The 19,122-nt window shown below is 37.6% G+C and overlaps 6 protein-coding genes across 6 annotated transcripts; 3 read left to right on the top strand and 3 right to left on the bottom strand.

Moving 5' to 3' along the window:
- The first annotated feature begins 116 nt into the window (after nt 1-116).
- LOC105226048 (m7GpppX diphosphatase) lies at nt 117-1,883 on the top strand. Its single transcript, XM_011204790.4, has 4 exons — nt 117-422; nt 485-695; nt 762-907; nt 969-1,883. The coding sequence occupies exons 1-4, from the start codon at nt 207-209 to the stop codon at nt 1,668-1,670; spliced, it is 1,275 nt and encodes a 424-aa protein (XP_011203092.2). The 5' UTR covers nt 117-206; the 3' UTR covers nt 1,671-1,883.
- Nucleotides 1,884-1,977: 94 nt separating this feature from the next.
- On the bottom strand, nt 1,978-6,558 carry LOC105226051 (nuclear receptor-binding protein homolog). The gene is made up of 2 exons (XM_011204792.4): nt 4,916-6,558; nt 1,978-4,698 (listed from the first exon to the last, which is right to left on the bottom strand). The coding sequence occupies exons 1-2, from the start codon at nt 6,005-6,007 to the stop codon at nt 3,334-3,336; spliced, it is 2,457 nt and encodes an 818-aa protein (XP_011203094.2). The 5' UTR covers nt 6,008-6,558; the 3' UTR covers nt 1,978-3,333.
- A 426-nt stretch (nt 6,559-6,984) lies between these two features.
- LOC105226052 (symplekin) lies at nt 6,985-11,221 on the top strand. Its single transcript, XM_029550104.2, has 6 exons — nt 6,985-7,189; nt 7,266-7,459; nt 7,525-8,721; nt 8,800-9,737; nt 9,879-10,795; nt 10,871-11,221. Exons 1-6 carry the CDS (start codon nt 7,103-7,105, stop codon nt 11,063-11,065), a joined length of 3,528 nt encoding a protein of 1,175 aa, XP_029405964.2. The 5' UTR covers nt 6,985-7,102; the 3' UTR covers nt 11,066-11,221.
- LOC105226050 (glyoxylate reductase/hydroxypyruvate reductase) lies at nt 11,191-12,440 on the bottom strand. The gene is made up of 2 exons (XM_011204791.4): nt 12,160-12,440; nt 11,191-12,102 (listed from the first exon to the last, which is right to left on the bottom strand). The coding sequence occupies exons 1-2, from the start codon at nt 12,360-12,362 to the stop codon at nt 11,199-11,201; spliced, it is 1,107 nt and encodes a 368-aa protein (XP_011203093.2). The 5' UTR covers nt 12,363-12,440; the 3' UTR covers nt 11,191-11,198.
- A 33-nt stretch (nt 12,441-12,473) lies between these two features.
- Nucleotides 12,474-14,353, top strand: LOC105226054 (CCA tRNA nucleotidyltransferase 1, mitochondrial). The gene is made up of 3 exons (XM_011204797.4): nt 12,474-13,129; nt 13,184-13,774; nt 13,826-14,353. Exons 1-3 carry the CDS (start codon nt 12,593-12,595, stop codon nt 14,174-14,176), a joined length of 1,479 nt encoding a protein of 492 aa, XP_011203099.2. The 5' UTR covers nt 12,474-12,592; the 3' UTR covers nt 14,177-14,353.
- Nucleotides 14,174-15,508, bottom strand: LOC105226053 (probable RNA methyltransferase CG1239). The gene is made up of 2 exons (XM_011204796.4): nt 14,594-15,508; nt 14,174-14,530 (listed from the first exon to the last, which is right to left on the bottom strand). The coding sequence occupies exons 1-2, from the start codon at nt 15,500-15,502 to the stop codon at nt 14,366-14,368; spliced, it is 1,074 nt and encodes a 357-aa protein (XP_011203098.3). The 5' UTR covers nt 15,503-15,508; the 3' UTR covers nt 14,174-14,365.
- Between the last annotated feature and the right edge of the window lie 3,614 nt (nt 15,509-19,122).

Below are 19,122 nucleotides of genomic sequence, written 5' to 3'. Positions count from 1 at the left end.
ATTAAAATGGGAGACAATTAAAAAATTAATTGTAAATATATTTTAAATAAATATAATTGTTAAAAAAAATTTGATTTTAGTGATGTATGCAACTCTCCTCTTTGCCTAATTGTGAACTTCTACTTTTAGGAGAAGAAGCATAGTCGGCAGATTTTGGTATTTTTGTTTATTTCTTGATTGGTTAAAAATAATATAATTAATTAAAAATGCCTGCAAATACAGACGTTACTAATAAAGTTACATCTGACGGGGAATCTCCATTAAAAGTCATTGAACAAGTAACTGAAGTAAAAACTGACGTTGCTGCCGACGAACTTGTGGAGAAACCAACAAAAGTAGAAGTGACGGCGCCAAGTTATAATTTAGCAAAATTCAAGCTGACACGGATTTTACAAAATAATACTCTCCGAAAAACAATAGCGGTAATCTATTAAATAAAACATATAATTGTATTACAAAGAGTAATTAATTACCTTATATTTAGTTGCTGGGTACATTTCCTGATGTGTCTGAGAATGACATAGCTGTTCTGTTACTTGAGAAACAAGCTTTCAAAGAGCGTGACGTTCAAACTGAACTTGATAATATTTCAGAACCTGCTCCCCGGATATTCAGTGATTCTCTACAAGTGAACACGGAATTCATTAATAATATTTATGGCAGTTTCCAATGCGTACCCAGTTCAGAATTAAATAGTAAATATTACTACAATATTTATTTGTAAATATTTTACACTAAATTGCTTTTGCTCTTGATTACAGATATTAAAACGACTGTGGTTTATCCTGCCACTGAAAAGCATATTGAAAAGTATTCAATAACACAAAAATATCTAATTAAAGAAACTCCAACTTTATATGAGGAACTGACTTTGCCTTATATAACAGGCAGTCATTTCAGTCTCGACGTAAGATTAGTTTACTTACTTCTCCCTTGTAGTATATTTGATAACGTTTTTATCTTTGTAGTGGGTATATAATATACTAGAACACCGTCAAGAAACCGATCGTATAGTTTATGAAGATTTTGATCCAGAAAAGGGTTTCGTACTCTTACCCGATTTAAAATGGGATGGCAAAACTTTGGAAACACTGTATCTGCTTGCCATTGTACACAAGCATGATATTAAATCTTTACGGGATCTTAACCATACTCATTTACCACTTTTACACAACTTACGTGATGGAATTGCAGTCGCTATAGAAGAACGTTACGGTTTATCTGCTTCACAATTGCGAATGTATTTTCATTATCAACCATCTTTCTATCACCTGCATATACATATAAATCCAGTGCGTGGTGATGCGCCAGGTATATGGTGTGAAAAATCGCATATGTTGGATACGGTCATTAGTAATATAGAGTTAATGTCAGACTATTACCAACGCGTCACATTGCCGTTTGTTTTGTTCGAGGGAAGTAAACTGTTGGATGAATATGAGGCGAAAGGAGCTGTACAAAAAGGTGGGAAGGCAGTGACTGACGGTAAGCAACTAGATGAAAAGTCACATGATAAAAGCCGAAAGTCTAATTCAATTGAATCACCACAAGCACAAAAAGTGAAACTAGAAAATTCACAAGCTGAAGTAGTGGAACCGCCCAAAAAGAAGTTGAAAGAAACAATAGAATCGGATCAGCCACCAAAAGTAATAGTGGTTGCTGCAGAATAAGATGAGATCTCGAGTTTACACAATAAAAAATAAAGCGTTTGTTTACCTTCAATTATTTCCAAAATAAAAGAAATCTATTTGCCCAAGACACACATTTTAGCTTTTGCATAGTAATCGTATTATGCTATTATGCTAAGATAGTGTGCTATTAAAGAAACTTCACAAACAAATTTTTAAACACAAAACAATAAATGGAAAGTACTCAAAAAGTCATTATGCGTTTAAATATTTGAGTTTCGTTATTTTTCCTTATATGCTGCAACAAATTCAGATAAATGTACAATCTTCAGATTAAAAACTGTAGTGATTTTAAAAATTGTGCACTGCGTTGATCTTTATTAACAACATTAAGTAAAACAAAAAGTGAAGTATTTGGATGCATACTACTAATGCAGAAAACTTTGCACTAACTTCCAAAGTTCACAATTACTATACAAAAAATAACAGGTATGTTTTTTTCTTATGCATAGATTTTCATTAAATGAAAATTGCATTTGTTTATTTGCTTGCTTTTGTTATTTTTCATTATGTTGCATTATGGATGAAGCATTTCATTATGATTATTATTGATTTATGTATTTTATTTCGCTTGCACAACATTTTAATGCTCATTTGTAGTTGTGTCATCGTGTCCTATGTCGAGTGTTGTTTTCTTTTTATATTGTATTTATGTAAACATAAAAGATGTATGGATGTGTTGATGTGGTGTCATTGCATGCAAATTTGCTTTATATTTCTATATATTATTTATTTAGGTAGTATACATTATTGTTGCTTTTGCTTTATATTTTTTGCAGTGTATTTATAATTTTAAATACATAAATATATATTTGTATTAAGCTATCGGCTATATGCGTTCCATATTGATAAACAACATTGATCAGTTGGAACATATAGAGTTTCAGAACCATCGTGCCGCGGTCAACACAAACAAACAATTACATACTACATAAATATAAGCATATAATATATGCATTGACATTGCGGTTGGAAATAGCATAACAGTAGAATCACGCGAAACTTTTCCCACCGATTTTAGCGTTAGTATATATGTATTCGTTTTTTTTTTTTTGTTGCTCACCGGACCGACGGTTGTGTATATTATTTGCTATTGCTGTTCTTCTTTGCGCTGCTGTTGCTGCGGCAAGGCATGAAATACAGTATTTTAGGCCACCAGTGCCGAAATATTTACTTAGATAGCCGCTGCGCATGCGTATTCCCAGCTGGAAGCCTTACACAATTTATAACTAAATTCTATTACAATTATTTTTTTGCACAATCTTCATATTAATTCGTTTGTCTTTGCTTTTTGCTTATAGTTTTAGCATTTTTTAAAATTAGTATTTATTTTTTTGAGTTTTTATTCTATCATTTTCGAAATATAATTAAAAACTTGTTTTCCTTTAGTAGACTATATAAAAATATCCATAATCATTATACATATAATGAATAATAATAATAAAAAAAAAAACAATTGTCTGACTGACTAAAAGACGCGACTCAGTATACGCCACTACTGCGTGGCATCCGTGCTCTGACTTGCAATTTAAAAATATAAATTTTCGCGCTATCTCTCTTGCATAATTCTATCTTCTACTACACTTCAGTTTTATGAATATCAATATAGCGTATATAAATGTTTATTATCAAGAAATAGTATTTATTAATTGATAGTGGTGGAGGCTGAGGAGGTCGAGGCGTTTGTGGCGGTTACAGTTGATGGTGGCGCGACAGCGGTAATAGTTGTAATTTCTGTTGGATTGGAAGAGTGAATAATTTGCTGCTGGGCGTGTGCATAGTGTGTTTGCTGTGGTGCATTTATGCTATTCACATTGACATTTGTTGTTGTTCCATCATTTTGCTGCCCTAAAGACTCTTGCCTAAATTGTTGTGTGTGCCCTGTATATGATGGTGGCAGTGCGCCAGCTGGTGGCGTCGATGTGTTTAGCACCTGGTGCTGTTGTTGCTGTTGTATTTGCTGCTGCTGTTGTTGAACGGGCATTTCTATTTGCAAATGCATTTGTGGTGGCAATATTTGAACATGATGCTGTTGCTCCTGCAGTTGCTGCTGCTGTTGCTGTTGCATATGATACATGGTGGCAGCAATTTCTGCACCCATACTGGCTGCTTGCATACTTGCATTCGCCAAAGCAGCGTTAGGATCCATGTCGGCCACGGACCAATTACGCTCCATCTGATTGAGCGCCGCCAAAGTTGCGGTTGTTGCTGGCTTGATGCCAACATTTAAGTGCGCATTCACATTTCCATCACCGTTGTTGATGCGGCCACCGGCACCCGCACCAACTGCACCTACGTTGGCAGCGGTGTTAGCACCACTTGCACCAATTGTAACGCCCACACCTCCTGGCATGTGCTCGTTTATAGTGGCACTAAAGGTAAGCGCTTGTGCGCCTTGCTCGAACGGACAGACACCGCCGGCATTAACAGCAAAACTGCCTCGTAGAGTTTCCTCTAAGAGTGTTTGAATTTTATCTTGATCGTCGATATGCACAAAACCAAGTCGCACCAATTCACTAGTCAGATCGGAGGCTGAATCGGCTTCCGTTACCTGACACGTCAACTGTCTGTTCATTTTATCGTCCATGCGAAGCAATATCGTCATTGCGATATCACTACTATCCTCTTTCAACTTTTTTACACTACACATCATATTTACTATGCGCCGAGACTCTATGTCCACCGGCTCAGGCGTAGCAGATTTGACGGAGTCGGCACGTTCTGGTGATGCGGCACGTGAACGAAAATGTGGTGGTTTCTTGCCACCTAACGCTGTTAATGGATACACACCATATTTGACATCTTCCACGAATTTCTCCAGTTTATCGGCTGTAGGTACGTCTGAGAGACGATAGTCCTTTTCTTCTTCTCCACGTGACACACGGGCCATAATAACTTCGGGTCGGTTATAGCGTTGCATCATGCCATCTATAACGGTTTCCGAAAACATAGTCCGATTTTTGGGGGCGAATACTAGACAGTGAGCGGCCAATAGCTTGAGTGAATGCACCTGCAAAAAAGCGTATTGTAATAAATACACAAAAGGAAAATAATTAAAAATATATAATATAACTTGCTTATAATAACTTAAATTACTTAATTCACTCAAATTATAAAATAACAAAAAAATATAAGTGTTTCTTTTGGAAATGGAAAATAACAAAACCTAACGCTATTATTTTATTGTCTATAGTTTAATTTTTATAACATTGCTATAATTTTCTTACCTCGAAGAGTAAAGGATGAAATAGCAAATCGTTGGCACTTGGGCGCTCAGCAGGATTCCGACGCAAACACTTGAATATAAGATCACGCTGCAAATCATGCTCTAGGCTATTAATAGTTCGCAATATCGTCTCCTCATTAATAGAACTCGTTTCAGTGCCGCTGGGTTGAATTTCCAAAGCAGCCATTTCCAGCGCACACATGCCGAAGGCATAAATGTCTACGGCGGCAGTCAATTGCTCGGCAGCACCATACTCGGGTGCCATAAAGTGATGTGTCTCACTTTGATCGCTTCGATGATGCAGACGCAAATTATAGTGTACCGCATCGGGCACAACGGCACCGATTTTCACCAGACCATTATGCTGGATGAAAATGCTATCACAGGTGAGGTTGCCGTGTATAACAGGCGGTGTGCAGGAATGCAAGTAGCTCAGCGCGGACAGAATCTGTGTACACCAGCGGCGCCACGCCTCCAATGGCAAACGTTTAGCATTGCGTTTAGTGCGTTTGAGGAACTGTTTCAGTGACCCCGACGACATGTATTCCGTTATGAATATGACGCGTGGTCTATCTGCATTCTGTGTGTCCGTCCAATAGCGATGGAACTTGACTATGTTCTGGTGATCTAATTGCATTAGATTGTCAAACACTTGTCGCATTTTTTCTTCCTGCGATTTAAGCTCTTGTAAATTCGCATATTGCACCTCATTCCAAACAACTTCAACGCCCTCTTCAGTGTCCATAGCCAGATGGACACAATCAATACCGGGCACATCACGCTGATCAACTTCTTCACGTCTTTTTAACCATCTCCCGCATGGTGACTCTTCAAGGATTTCACTTTCATCCTCCGAGTCATCGCCTGACTCACGCGGTGACGAATCCGCTGCCATATTGACCGTATCTGCGGTGACTGTAGTCGTTGAAGCGCCAATGATTTGTGGTGGCGGCTGTTGCTGCTGTTGTGGTTGTGATTGTTGTTGCGACTGTGGCGCCGCTTGTTCTGCTGTGTTTCCCCCTCCACCACCGCTACCACTGCCGCTGCCTGCTCCATTGCTGTCGCTGCCGACGTTTACTTGGCCGCTTGACATTGGAGCGCGTGTCTGCAGGGCGCGTGTATTGTTGTAGCGACTGCTTTTGCTATTGCGATTGCGGTCGCTGTTTGTCTAAAAAAATACTTTTATTTTTATTTTTTGTTGCTTCACGTTCAGTAGTTTTACTCTTATTCTTTCTATGTTATACTCTCGTTCTGTCGTTTGGTTGGTTAGTTGATTGGTCGGTTAGTCAGTTGATAAGTTTCCTTGTTGTTTTAAGGCGTATCTTTTATTTGTGTTCGCTTTTAATTCGTTTCTCGTTGATCTTATTTTTTTTTGTGCTTTCCTTTCGTGGTACCCTCCTTCTAATCGTGTTGCACCTCCTGTTTTACAACAGACGTCGTTTTCACTTCATTCGGTATGCACAATATGTGCTTTTCAAGCTACTTTGAATAGCTTTTCCATATAAATGCAACCGGCTTGCGGTAATAATTGTTAATTGCAAAATACTAGTGCAATTCTGCTAATTTGTAGCAATTTGCACGTCGAATATCTTTCTTCACGGCACCGAGTTTTTTTCTGGATACACTGACAGCAATCGATGAATGACACTGACAATCAATGTTGTCAACTTCATTGTGAATTTCTTAAATATGGTACCAATACCGGCCGCTTACTGAAGAAATTATTAAAAATATTTTTCTTTCTAATATAAATTTAAAATTTCAACATATGCTTAATTACAAAATGAAGAATCAGTTGACAAATTGAATAAGATCCTGATTTTCTTTTAGATTTTCTAAGTGTTATTTTGAAAATATTTTTTACAATAGAGAATGTAAACCCTTTTGTTATCTTTAGTTATTGATAATATTTTTTTAATTATATTTTTAATTAGCACACGTTATAATATTCTGTTGGCAATATAAACATCAGTCATTGAAAGAAAAGAAAATATTTTAATTAAAATTTATTTAGTTTGGGAGGCGCTGCAAGTCAATATCTCCTGATTTAACTCAAATGCAACCCTGCCTGCTGTGAAAGAATTTAGTTAAATGTCAAAACGCCGTATTTTTCAGCATTATTTGATTTTTCATATCGTTGGTAATTTTATATCATTTGTGAATCCATTTTAGTAACTACGATTTGACTATGGAAGGGCTTCTAGGACGCAGCCAATTTTTAGGCGAAGCTGTAAATCTTTTCACCGATGAGAAAACTGCAAATGCGCGTAGCAAGGTATGCTCGAGGCTATAAACAGGGACTGGTGACTTAAGATTGAATTTCTATTCAACTGAGAATTTGTTCTTTAAAGGTAGTCGAGTGGCTGAATGAGGTGCCCAATGCTGAATCTGGGATTAAATGTGACTTGTTGGTTAAAGTTCAGGAAATGATCTTAGGATCATGCGTGGAACTGTTGGAAGAGTTTATGGAACACATTCTTTCGTTAGCACATGATGCTAATGCGGATGTTCGCAAACAAGTAGTTTGTTTTATTGAACAAATTTGGTGAGTGTTAAAAAATTTCTTTAAAGTTTTCGTAGCTTTAATTCAAATAATAATTTTATTTCCAGCAAAGTGAAGGTGGAGTCGCTACCACAAGTAATAGGCATTATTTCGATGCTCTTACGCGATCGTTCGCCGCAGGTAATTAAACGAGTTATCCAAGCATGTGGCAGTATATATAAAAACGGACTTCAGTGGATATGTGGCAAGAGTGAGATTTTGGACAGTGCCGAACAAGCTTGGAATGTACTGAGTTTGGTAAAGGCACAAATTTTGGATCTAATCGACAATGAGAATGATGGTATACGTACCAATGCAATTAAATTTTTAGAAGGTGTTGTAGTGTTGCAGAGCTATCCGGACGAAGATAGTCAAAAGAAAGACAACGACTTTTCACTTCAAGATGTACCGGCAAATTTTAAACTCGTGAAACGGCAAAAATTGGAAGAAGAAGCATTAAATATATTTGACATATTATTAAAATTTCATGCAGCCACACATATATCCTCTGTAAATCTTATAACGTGCACTGGCAGTCTTTGCACCATTGCGAAATTGCGCCCAAGTCTCATGGGACCCGTTGTAGAAGCCTTCAAACAACTCAACTCAAATTTGCCGCCAACCTTAACGGATTCACAAGCTAGTTCAGTGAGAAAAAGCTTAAAAATGCAGCTAATAGCATTATTAAAAAATCGTGGATCCTTCGAGTACCATGCAACAATTCGACATATGCTGTTAGATTTGGGTGCGTCTCAGGGTGAAATACAACGAGCTATACCGAAGATGGATAAACAAGAGCAAACGCGTCGACAGAAACGCATATTAGAGAGTGCAGCGAGTAATCTCAACAAGAAAATGCGATTGGATTCTATAAATAGGCAGCAGGAGCGGAGATCTAAGTCTGGCTTAGACGACGACAGCACAAAGGACACAGAGATGGAAGTGGATGAAGAAGAGGTAGAGAAGCAGCGTCAGCGCTGCATTCGTGTGAATGAGAAATTCTTGGCGGAGCAATTAAGAGTCACGGATATGGCTGTTAACCTAGTTGTGGAGTTTTTATCAAAGTTACCAGAAGAAGCGCCAGAGCATTTCATTAATGAATATGCACCAATACAGGATATGTCTATACCGCAGCAGGTGGTGAAGATTGCAAAAGTACTTGGTGAACAAATGACTGAGCAGAAAATTGGACCAGGTGCGGCCGCTTTCAGCAAGGATACGCCAATGAGGCCAAGAAGGGTGGAAGCCATGGACACTTGTGAAAGGTAACTCTTTTATAAATAATATTTGTATCTAACATAGTATATTATTATTAACTTACATGCACTTGTGTTATCTTTTAGTGATCAACCAGTAGACGAAGATCAAGCTCGAAAAGACGAGGCGACAAAAAAACTACGTGAAAATATGGAGAGAGTTAAAGGTGAACAAGAACTGATTGAACGTATGAAAATGCGTGCGAAAACTCTAAAATTACAAGAGGTCACTAAACCATTTTCACGACCCATTAAGGAGAAGTTTCTCTTAGAAGCTGTGAAAAGAATTTTACAATCGGAACGCCAGTGTATTGTGGGTGGCGTGTCGGCTAAGCGTCGTAAAATACTTACAGTCATGGCAGCAACGTTCCCTGATAAAGTGCGCTATTTCATTTTCGACTTTATAATGTTAGATGTGCGGCAGCGTATTGATTTAGCGTTTTCATGGTTGTATGAAGAGTATTGCCTGTTGCAAGGTTTCACCCGTCATTCTTATGTAAAATCGGAAAATCGTCCAGACTATGCCTACAACGAGTTGTTAAGTCAACTGATTACAGGTGTTCGCGAAAATTGTGAATTGAAAGACAAAATTTTGTTGATTCGACGAATCTTTCTTGAAGCGCCATTGTTGCCTGACGATGCGCTTAATCAACTGGTTGAGATGTGTTTTTCCGAAGAGTTTGTCAATCCTGGTGTAGATCTATTGAAAGACTTGTCTGTGATGCGACCACCACGCAAGAATAAACTTATAAGAGTGCTGCTAATGTTTTGTGTGCATGAGCGCACGGATTTACGTGAGCGTGCTCTTGAACACATTGTGGCACTATACCATATACACAAAGTACTGCCTAATCGCATCGAGGAATTCGCTTTGGATTGGGCAAATAATTTGGAGAAGGAAGTGCCACCAGCAAGCATATTCGCGGAGGAATTTGGTCGACCTGAGACCGAAGTAGCATGGAAAGAGGAGACCGCAAGGACGTGTTTGACGTTGTTGCTCACTTTACTGCCGTATAAACCGAACGGTGAGTTATTTGCTCTACTCGAATATTTTCATTAAGTAACTATTTTTTTTTTAATTGCATATCTAAAATAGAAATATGCTATTATTTTTTTAGTTGTCAGTTCAAATGCTATAATAGTTATATATTAATACACTTTTTCAGTTTTCCTTGAGAAACTTTGCAAAATCTACACTACCACCGGTCCGGATTTGAAACGCACCATTTTGCGTTCAATTGATCCAACCATAAAGAAAATGGGTGCTGAAGATGCCATATTACTTAAGTTCATTGAAGATTGTCCTAAAGGCACTGAAACGCTTATTATTCGTATTATTCATTTGCTGACCGAACGTGTGGCTACACCCAATCCGGAGCTGGTGAATCGTGTTCGTGAATTATATGCAAATAAAATTAAAGACGTCCGTGTACTCATACCCGTGCTTAGCGGTCTTTCGCGCCAAGAGATCTTGAATGCGATACCCAAGTTGTTGAAACTGAATCAAATTGTCGTCAAGGAGGTTTTTAACCGATTACTTGGCATAGGCGCAGAGTTTGCTAATCAAACAATGGCCGCCACACCCACTGATATACTTGTCGCTTTACATACCATAGATCCCAATGCTTGCGATTTGAAAGCAGTCGTTAAAGCCACTTCAATTTGTTTGACTGAGAAGGAAGTTTTCACCCAGGATGTACTGATTGGCGTGCTGCAACAATTGGTTGAAGTAGTTCCTATACCTACGTTGCTCATGCGAACTATTATTCAAAGCATTACATTGTACCCACGTTTAACGAATTTTGTATTAAATCTTCTACAACGCTTGATCTTAAAACAAGTGTGGCGTCAAAAAGTGATTTGGGAAGGTTTTCTTAAATGCTGCCAAAGGCTGAAACCGCAATCTTTGCCTGTATTGCTACATTTGCCACATCAGCAACTTGTGAGTGCGCTGGATCAATGCCCCGACTTGAGGCAACCGTTATTCGAATATGCACAGAGCATTCAAGAGGAACCCATGAGTGGCATTACACCTCAATTGTTAGATATTATTTCCGGAAAGACGGTAGATGTATTCATAGCGGTAAGGATGAAAATTTACAAACTTAATATTCATCGGTAAATACATTGTTTATATATATTTTTAATTTGTATCTAGGATGACAGTGGTGGTTATATCACTGTCGATCAAATCAAAAAAGAAATAGAGGACCCTTCCGAAATCGGTGTTATATCAACTGTACCTATTGCACCTGTTCCAGCGCCTGTTCCAGCACCTATACCAACACTTGGTGGAATTAGCTCATCCCTTCAACCAACATCTGCACAACCGTTACCACCAGGCGAAGATTAAATGACCCTATCATTCATATAATTCCAAGTGCATACATTGCATAAAAAGAACTTTTTTAAAATGGAAAATGATAATAGCTTGTAGTCATAATATTGTTGGCTTATAATATAAACAAATATTTTGTGTTTTTTCCTTAAACGGATACCTCTGCAATCATCTTTTCGCCTTTTAATGCCGCCAATATATTCAAAGCTGTTATGCGTGACATCTCCGTGCGAGTGTTAACATCGGCGCTGCCAATGTGTGGCAATATGACAACGTTGTCTAATTTCAGTAGCGGCTCATCGAGCGGCAGTGGTTCTGGTGTGGTGACATCTAAACCAGCGCCCAATATACGACGCTCTTTTAAGGCAGCACAAAGCGCCGGTTGATCAACAACGCCACCACGCGCTGTATTGATGAAAATTGCGTTAGGTTTCATTTTCTCAAACGCGGAGGCATTGAAGACTTCCTTGGTTTCCGGTGTAAGTGCGCAACAGACTATTATAAAATCTGATTTGCACAACATTTCATCGAACCTAACACGCTGCGCATTGACTTTGGCGGCTTCAGCAACATGCTCACTGCGCGCTGTGTATGTCAGTAGGGATGGTTTAAATGAAACTATACGTGCTGCGATCTCTTGTCCGATACGTCCAAATCCGAAAAGACCAACTCTTGTACCCTTCAATCCTTGTCCACACATCCAGTTGGGTGCCCATGACTTCCAACCACCATTATATACCTCTTTGTTGGCCTCAAATAAGCGACGGCTAGTGGCAAGTAAGAGGGCAACTGTTAACTCCGCTGTTGCGTCTGTAAGCACGTCCGGGGTATAGCCGACACGTATACCACGCTTCTTACACTCTGCAATATCAATGTGCTCGTAACCGACAGAAATAGTTGCAATACATTTCAGTTGTGGACCCGCTCGTTCAATTACTTCTGCATCTATTTTATCCGTTAATGCACAGTAGATTGCGTTCTTTCCAACCACCTGTCGCAAGAGTTCATCACGCGGCACAGGTAACGGTTCCGACCAACTGCTGACGTTACTCCTGTTACAAATCGCATTTATGTATTTTGATTCTTTATTTCTCGAACTCTTTACTCACTCTGTCTTTAGCAATTCTATGCCCACTGATGCAACGTCCGGACGAGTGACGTACACAGTTTTTAGTTCGCTGGTCATTCTTGAATGTTGAACTGAGTTGAGTGCTATTTCCCGTATTTGTGATGTTGTGGAGAACAGGAATTTCGATGACGTTACATGTAGGAATGGAATGCTAGATCGTGCCAAAAATGAAGTTACCGACATGGGAGTGCACAATTTCTTACTTTGTGTTGTTATCAGAGTAGAACAGCTGTGCCGCTAAGCTGCTGAAGAAAAGTTTTAAAAGATATGGCAATACTAATAAAACATATGTTTGACGCTTTTTAACACAACGAAAAAAAAACTTGTTTCCAAACATTTGTTGTGTTTTTATTTTATTTGAGCGAAGACATATATAATTTTTGCTTTAAAAAGCTACTTTATTTAATTAAGTGATGCAAAACAGTTTCGGTACAATTTCAAGGTTTTGTCGATTATATTTAGGGCGTAAACAAAATTTCGCAAGAGCCTTTAGCATAAACATCGCAAACCGCATGTCGCTTGTGAATCAAACAGTTAAAAACTCATCTCTCCATTCAACATCATTGCGAGAAAATTTGAAAGTTCTTGGCGTACCCCCCAAAATGCGTAGCGAACCAGCCTTCAAGAAAATAGATTCACCTGAATTCCACAGCATTTTCACAGATGAACTGCAAGCGCTGATTGACATCTTTAAACGTTATAATTATGAACTACGTATAGCAGGAGGTGCTGTTCGTGATATTTTAATGGGCATTAAACCAAAAGATATCGACTTAGCAACTACTGCTACTCCAGATCAAATGAAAGAAATGTTCAATAAAGAAAAAGTACGCTTAATTAACGCAAAAGGCGAGAAACATGGTACGATAACTCCTCGCATACACAATAAGGAAAATTTTGAGGTGACTACATTACGTATCGATGTGCGCACTGACGGTCGGCATGCAGAAGTAAATATTAATTAAAAAAATTGCGCAATAGTTCTTATAAAATTTTCAATTCAGGTGCAATTTACAACTGATTGGCAATTGGATGCAAATAGGCGAGATCTTACCATAAACTCAATGTTTCTTGGTTTTGATGGCACACTCTATGACTATTTTTATGGCTATGAAGATTTAATGCAACGACGTGTTGTGTTTGTGGGCGAGGCCGATGTACGTATCAAAGAAGATTATTTGCGCATCTTAAGGTACTTTCGTTTTTTTGGTCGCATCGCAAAAGAGCCCTCCAAGCATGACGTAGAAACCCTGAAAGCAATACGAGAAAATGCAGAAGGATTAGCTCGCATTAGTGGGGAACGTATATGGGCAGAATTGCAAAAAATTGTCGTAGGAAATTTCGGTTGCGAATTAGTACAAGAAATAATTTCTTGTGGTTTAGGGTCTCACTGTGGCCTGCCAGTGGATGCTAATATTGATGAATTTAAAAGATTATGTGCTGATTTGGAGAACTTTTCAAAACCCCACACGCCAATATTCTACCTTATTGCATTGCTTCACACTACAGAAGAAGCAATGAGCTTACACCAACGACTGAAATTATCTGCGTTTGAACGCGATTTAGCACTTTTTATCACACAGAATCGAAAAAAGGTAAATAAATTAAAAAACAAAATGCTTAAATCACTCATAAAATAAATTTAGGTCGGAGTGGAATTCTGCAAATTACGAGATTATCAAAGGCTTTGTCTGCAACCTAACGCTAGACGTGAATTTGTTGAGGAGCTCCTAAAATATTCAAATGAAGTGGAACTTTATAATGAATTGAAGGCATGGCAAATGCCACGTTTTCCACTAACTGGTAGCATTTTGAAGGAACACGGTTTAACTGCAGATAAACGTATGGGTGTAATCATGACACGCCTCCGTTCTATTTGGATCGATAGCGATTTTTCAATAACTGGTGATGAGCTTTTGACGAATCATCTGGCAGATGTGATAGAAAGCCTGAAGACACCGCCCGGTACCCCAAACAAAAAGCGGAAGTCAGAATGATGATATCATTGTTGTTTAAAATATATTTTGGTATTTTTTATGCGTTTTGACTTTCAAATTATAAATTATTGAAATATTTGTACCACATTTTCTTCGTAAATATACAGTTATGTTCGTACATGCTGAAGGTCGATAAAATCGAAATAAAAAATATCTTAGTGTGTTAGTTTTATCACAGTCGTTGTGGCATTATGTTTTGTGAAATATCTGTATTGGTCGCTTGAAGCCCTTTATGCAGCTTTCAGGTATACCCATTAGTTCAAAACTTTCAAAACCCACATCCGCTGAAAGCAGAAAATCGTTGAAATGTTTAGGAAAGAACTGCATAGCTTTAAAATTTGCATTTATCGTCTCCTAAAAAAGCGAATGTTTTTATTTCTGACTTATATTTTTTTTAACTGTTCATTTTATACTCACAGTCATTTTCTTCCGACGTCCATAGTTGTCGTAGGGTTGCGCTTCTAATATAAGTTTACCACCACTACGCAATTGTAGAAACATACGCCGAAAAGCCTGCTTTAATCCAGCATCTCCAAAGTTTAATTGTATCCATTTAGTTATTGACAAACATAGGATTATATCAAATTGTTCGTGTTCAATTTCTAGTAAAATATCATCTCGTAACACATAGTTGCCGTGCACAAAGCTTACATTGTAAGGATATTTATGTAGACGACGTGCCTCATTTTCAATAGGTAACATTTTCTTTTGTCGCAATAACATCTTGTTAGCCTGGTTGATTAAAGAGCGATCAATGTCTAAACCAACTATGCTTTTGACCTCAAATAGCTTGGCCACTTCCATTGTTATAAGTCCGCTGTTACAACCAATATCGAGCACTTGTTTATTTTGAAACATCTCTGACCGAGTAGCAAAGACTTCCAGACGTATGTCATGGTATTTGCTATCCTTATTTCTGTACCCATAATATTTATTATAGTTGCCGTAAATAAATTTTTCTTTTAATTGCTTTTGTTCTGTATTTATCGCTGAAGGCAGCTCTATTCGTTTTTTAGGACTTTGATGTACATTTATTTTTATAGCTGTGTTTTTAGCTCTCCCGCCGATATTTACGTTTGTAAACGTATTACTGTTTTCAGCCGGAACTTCAATTGAAGCTTTTGGAGAAGTATCCTGTGTAGTCAGTAGTTTTGTTTTTTTGGCACTATTTTCGCTGACATCGACACTAGTTTCGGGTTTCCTTTTGCCTGCTAATTTTTGCGTTGGGACATGTTTTATTTGTATAATTTCTTGATTTATATCCATTGAAAAAATTTGGCGAAATAAACATGTTTTCAAACAGCTACTTCTTGTTGTACTACACATTCACAATAGATATTTAGCAGCGTAGTTAGCAGAATTTAAAGTGTCAAATAAAATGCAAATGTATCGATATGACATTTGAATTGGTAGATAATGCATGATTTAAATATTAAATTTAATTATGAACTCAAAATTATGTTTACATAAACAAAGTTACATAATCTTTTAGGTACTGATGGGTGATGTGTGCATTCACAATTTAATGTGTTATCGTGTACATCATACACACATTTTATCGATATTTATAACCACAAATTGATATACATTGCATATCCGTTGTCAGTAACTCGCATTTCCATCCAAATATATTTATTCAAAAAAAAAAAAAAAAAAAAATGAAAATGTGTAAAAATTGATAGCTCAAACTAATTAACAAAATGTTTGCTTGTAATTAAGTGTTGTTAAAACTTTAATTGAAGAAATAGTTTTTACAATAATTAATTGGAATGTAAAGCAAACGGATTCTTCATTTGGTAAGCATTAGCTGCCTGCTTAATTCATCTGTTCAATTACACCGACTTAATGTTGGTCCAATAACTGTTGGATCACCTGCAAGTCAATATACCCCAAACTGCTAACTTTTGGAGAGTGTTTCCGATTAATGGAAGAACGGACATATTATTGTTGATAGAAACACAGATATTTGTGTTATGTACATACATACATATGTTTAGATGAATATATTCTATAGAAATTATTTAATAGGAAATCAGTTTCGTTTATATTCTTACACACAAAAACCTTAAACACATTGTATATGATATGAGAATAAGTCGTACGCATCCGTTAAATACTATATACATTTATATAACACAAGGATGCGTGCGTTTTTATGTGCAAAAGGGTTGAATACCGAATGCGTATGTATAATCCGCTGGCGAGCGGTCAGTCGAGTGGTCAATTTTGAATTAATCTAGTTTTTTGTTAGTTTTTTATTTCATACACCTGGAGGGGTTATTCATGGTTGTTAATAACTCTTTAAGGGATTGTGTCTGTATTATTTTTTGGCACGCGCCGGTTCTCAAATAATATTTCGTATAACGGCTACGGATTTGATATCATGTGATTTTTTGCAGTATCGCGAAATCTATGCAAAAGCAAAGGGTGATTAAGTAAATAATTTGAATATAAAAATATAGAATTATAGTAATTATAATTTAGTAATAATTTAAATAAATGTGAACTGACCACACAGTTTCAATAACTTAACGTCGAGTTAAAAGTTCTTGACCGAACAAAAATTTGGATTTTCTCCCTTACGTAGCTCCGACAACACAGCGAACAGCAGTTATATTGCACATGAATAGGGTTAAAATTCCAAACTTTTGTCCGACTTCCATATATTCAAAACCGAAAAAGTGAGAAAAGCCGTAGAAATAAAAAGTATCATTCAAGGGTCTTCCACAACTAACGGCAATTACAAGCTCAGAATATGGCATATTATTTGGTTTCAACGAGCGGTCTTGTGAGCAGTCTGTAGTGATTTTTCTCACTGTGTATTTATTGCATAAATATCAGCTTCCGATATAATGAATGCAGCAGCAATGCGTGCAAAAAAAATTGAAATAAATAGAAAAGGTGGAAATTTAAAACCAGTTTTGTACTGCCGGACTTTAAGCAACTAACTATGCATTAGCGCAGGAACAAAAGCAACAGCAAAATAAATAACTGCAAAATAAGAACCTTCGAATAAAAGTGAAAAATAATAAAGCACGGATGTTGACGTGACGCGGTCCAGATTAAAATTGTGATTTGGTCACCATACGAACGAAATGGAAGAGTTGCGTCTGCGTGAATGTTGCTGCCACCGCTCCCTTGTTATGCGTTACTACGCTTGCGTACATCTACCATCGTCTCCCTGCCATGGGCAATGGCTACAATTTCCACAACAATATGATAAAACACCCAGGGGGACGGATAAAAGGACGGCTGGCAGTATAGATGGACGAAAGGATGCTTCTAAATGTAACAGACCAAGCAGCCCAGCGCAAAGGGTTGAACCCAAAAACACCTTTTCTCATTTGCATACATTTATATGTGTGCTTTATATTGGTAGCTGTTGCATTTTCAATTTGCATGTGTGAGGACGAGCACATCGGGCTTGGACGCTGGCTCTCAAATTGCTACAACAAAAGTGTTTGCGGCGTTTGTTGTTTTTGTTGCTGTTATTGTGCCTGTAAAGCTACGTTATTATAAGGTCAACTTTGCGTTTTCCCAAATGTGATGCTTTCAATTATATTCTCTACACTCTAGTTGTTAGCGCTGTAGTTGTTGTTACTATTGCAACATCTCCAACGAGGAAAGGTCGTTTGTTTTGTTGTTTTTGTTTTTGGTTTGGTAAGTGAGTGGCTGGTTTGTTGGTTGAATGCTTCGCTAGGTGATTGGGTCACTCGGAGATAGCCTTTCACACACGTATACGAACATACACACATACATAGATGCTTTTTAATACGCGAAATAGAGAAATTAACCCTTATAGGTGTGTCATGTTGTGTATGTAAAATTTCTCTAGATCGTATTAGTGCAGTGAAAGGCCTTTTAACGCGTTGTGACAGTCACAACAATGAAAAAAATGCTTTTTCTCTCTTTATTTTATAAATATCCGCATAATTAGTGAATTGCATGTGGGTTTGTTTTTTTAGAAAATCTTTATATTGTATTCTCACGCATATGCGCATATTTTTATCCAATTAACCCTAAACTATTTAAGAGTTAAATTCGAATATTTTCATTATTTTATGGGTGTCAGGTATTAAGCTAATCTGTAAATTTTGAATATGATGGACTTGATAAGCAACAGCTAGTCATGTGAGCTCAGTGGAGACGTACACGAGGCTGCTGGCAGGCAAAAATCTCTGCCACAATGCCCACATTAACTTTGTATAACCTAAACAGGGTATATTAAGTTTGCTACAGAGTTGACAACAGCCAAAAAGAATCGTGGGAGACCCTATGAAGTATAACCATATATAACTGATCACCATGGCGAGCTGAGTCAATTTACCCATGTCCGCCTGTCCGACTGTCCGATTCCTCAATCGATAGCGATAGAGCGGATTTTCCATTGTCCAACCATGAAGATGTTTGAATAGCAATTATCCGTCTGAAGAACAACAAAGCGGCGGGGACCGATGGATTGCCGGCCGAGCTATTCAAATACTGCGGCGAAGTACAGATAAGGAGCATGTATCAGCTTCTTTTGAGAATATGATAATCATAATAACTCTTTCCAACAGGCGCTACCTCGGACTGAGTAGGCAATTGAGAATACGAGTTTTCGAGAGAAAGGTTCTGCGGAAGACTTATGGTTCTTTACGCTTTGGCAACAGCGAATATCGCACAGGATAACGATGAGCTGTACAACATATACGACGACATTGAGATAGTTCAACGAATTAAGAGACAGTGGTTACGTTGGCTAAGTTATGTCGTCTGAATGGATGAAAACCCTCCAGCTGTGAAAGTATGGACAAGAAGCTGGCTGCACTTGGTATCTCGAATTGGCGCCAAATTGTGAAAAGAAGAAACAACTGGAGCGCTGTCAGTAAAAAAGAAGTGTTTCTATTTTTGAGATACCGATCTCCAATTTCGCATACGTTCTTTTCTCCCCAAGAAGCAGCTTA

The sequence above is a fragment of the Bactrocera dorsalis genome, chromosome 2 (assembly GCF_023373825.1).
Source record: "Bactrocera dorsalis isolate Fly_Bdor chromosome 2, ASM2337382v1, whole genome shotgun sequence".
Classification (NCBI taxonomy): Eukaryota; Metazoa; Arthropoda; class Insecta; order Diptera; family Tephritidae; genus Bactrocera; species Bactrocera dorsalis.
This window is presented reverse-complemented; position numbering and strand designations above follow the sequence as displayed.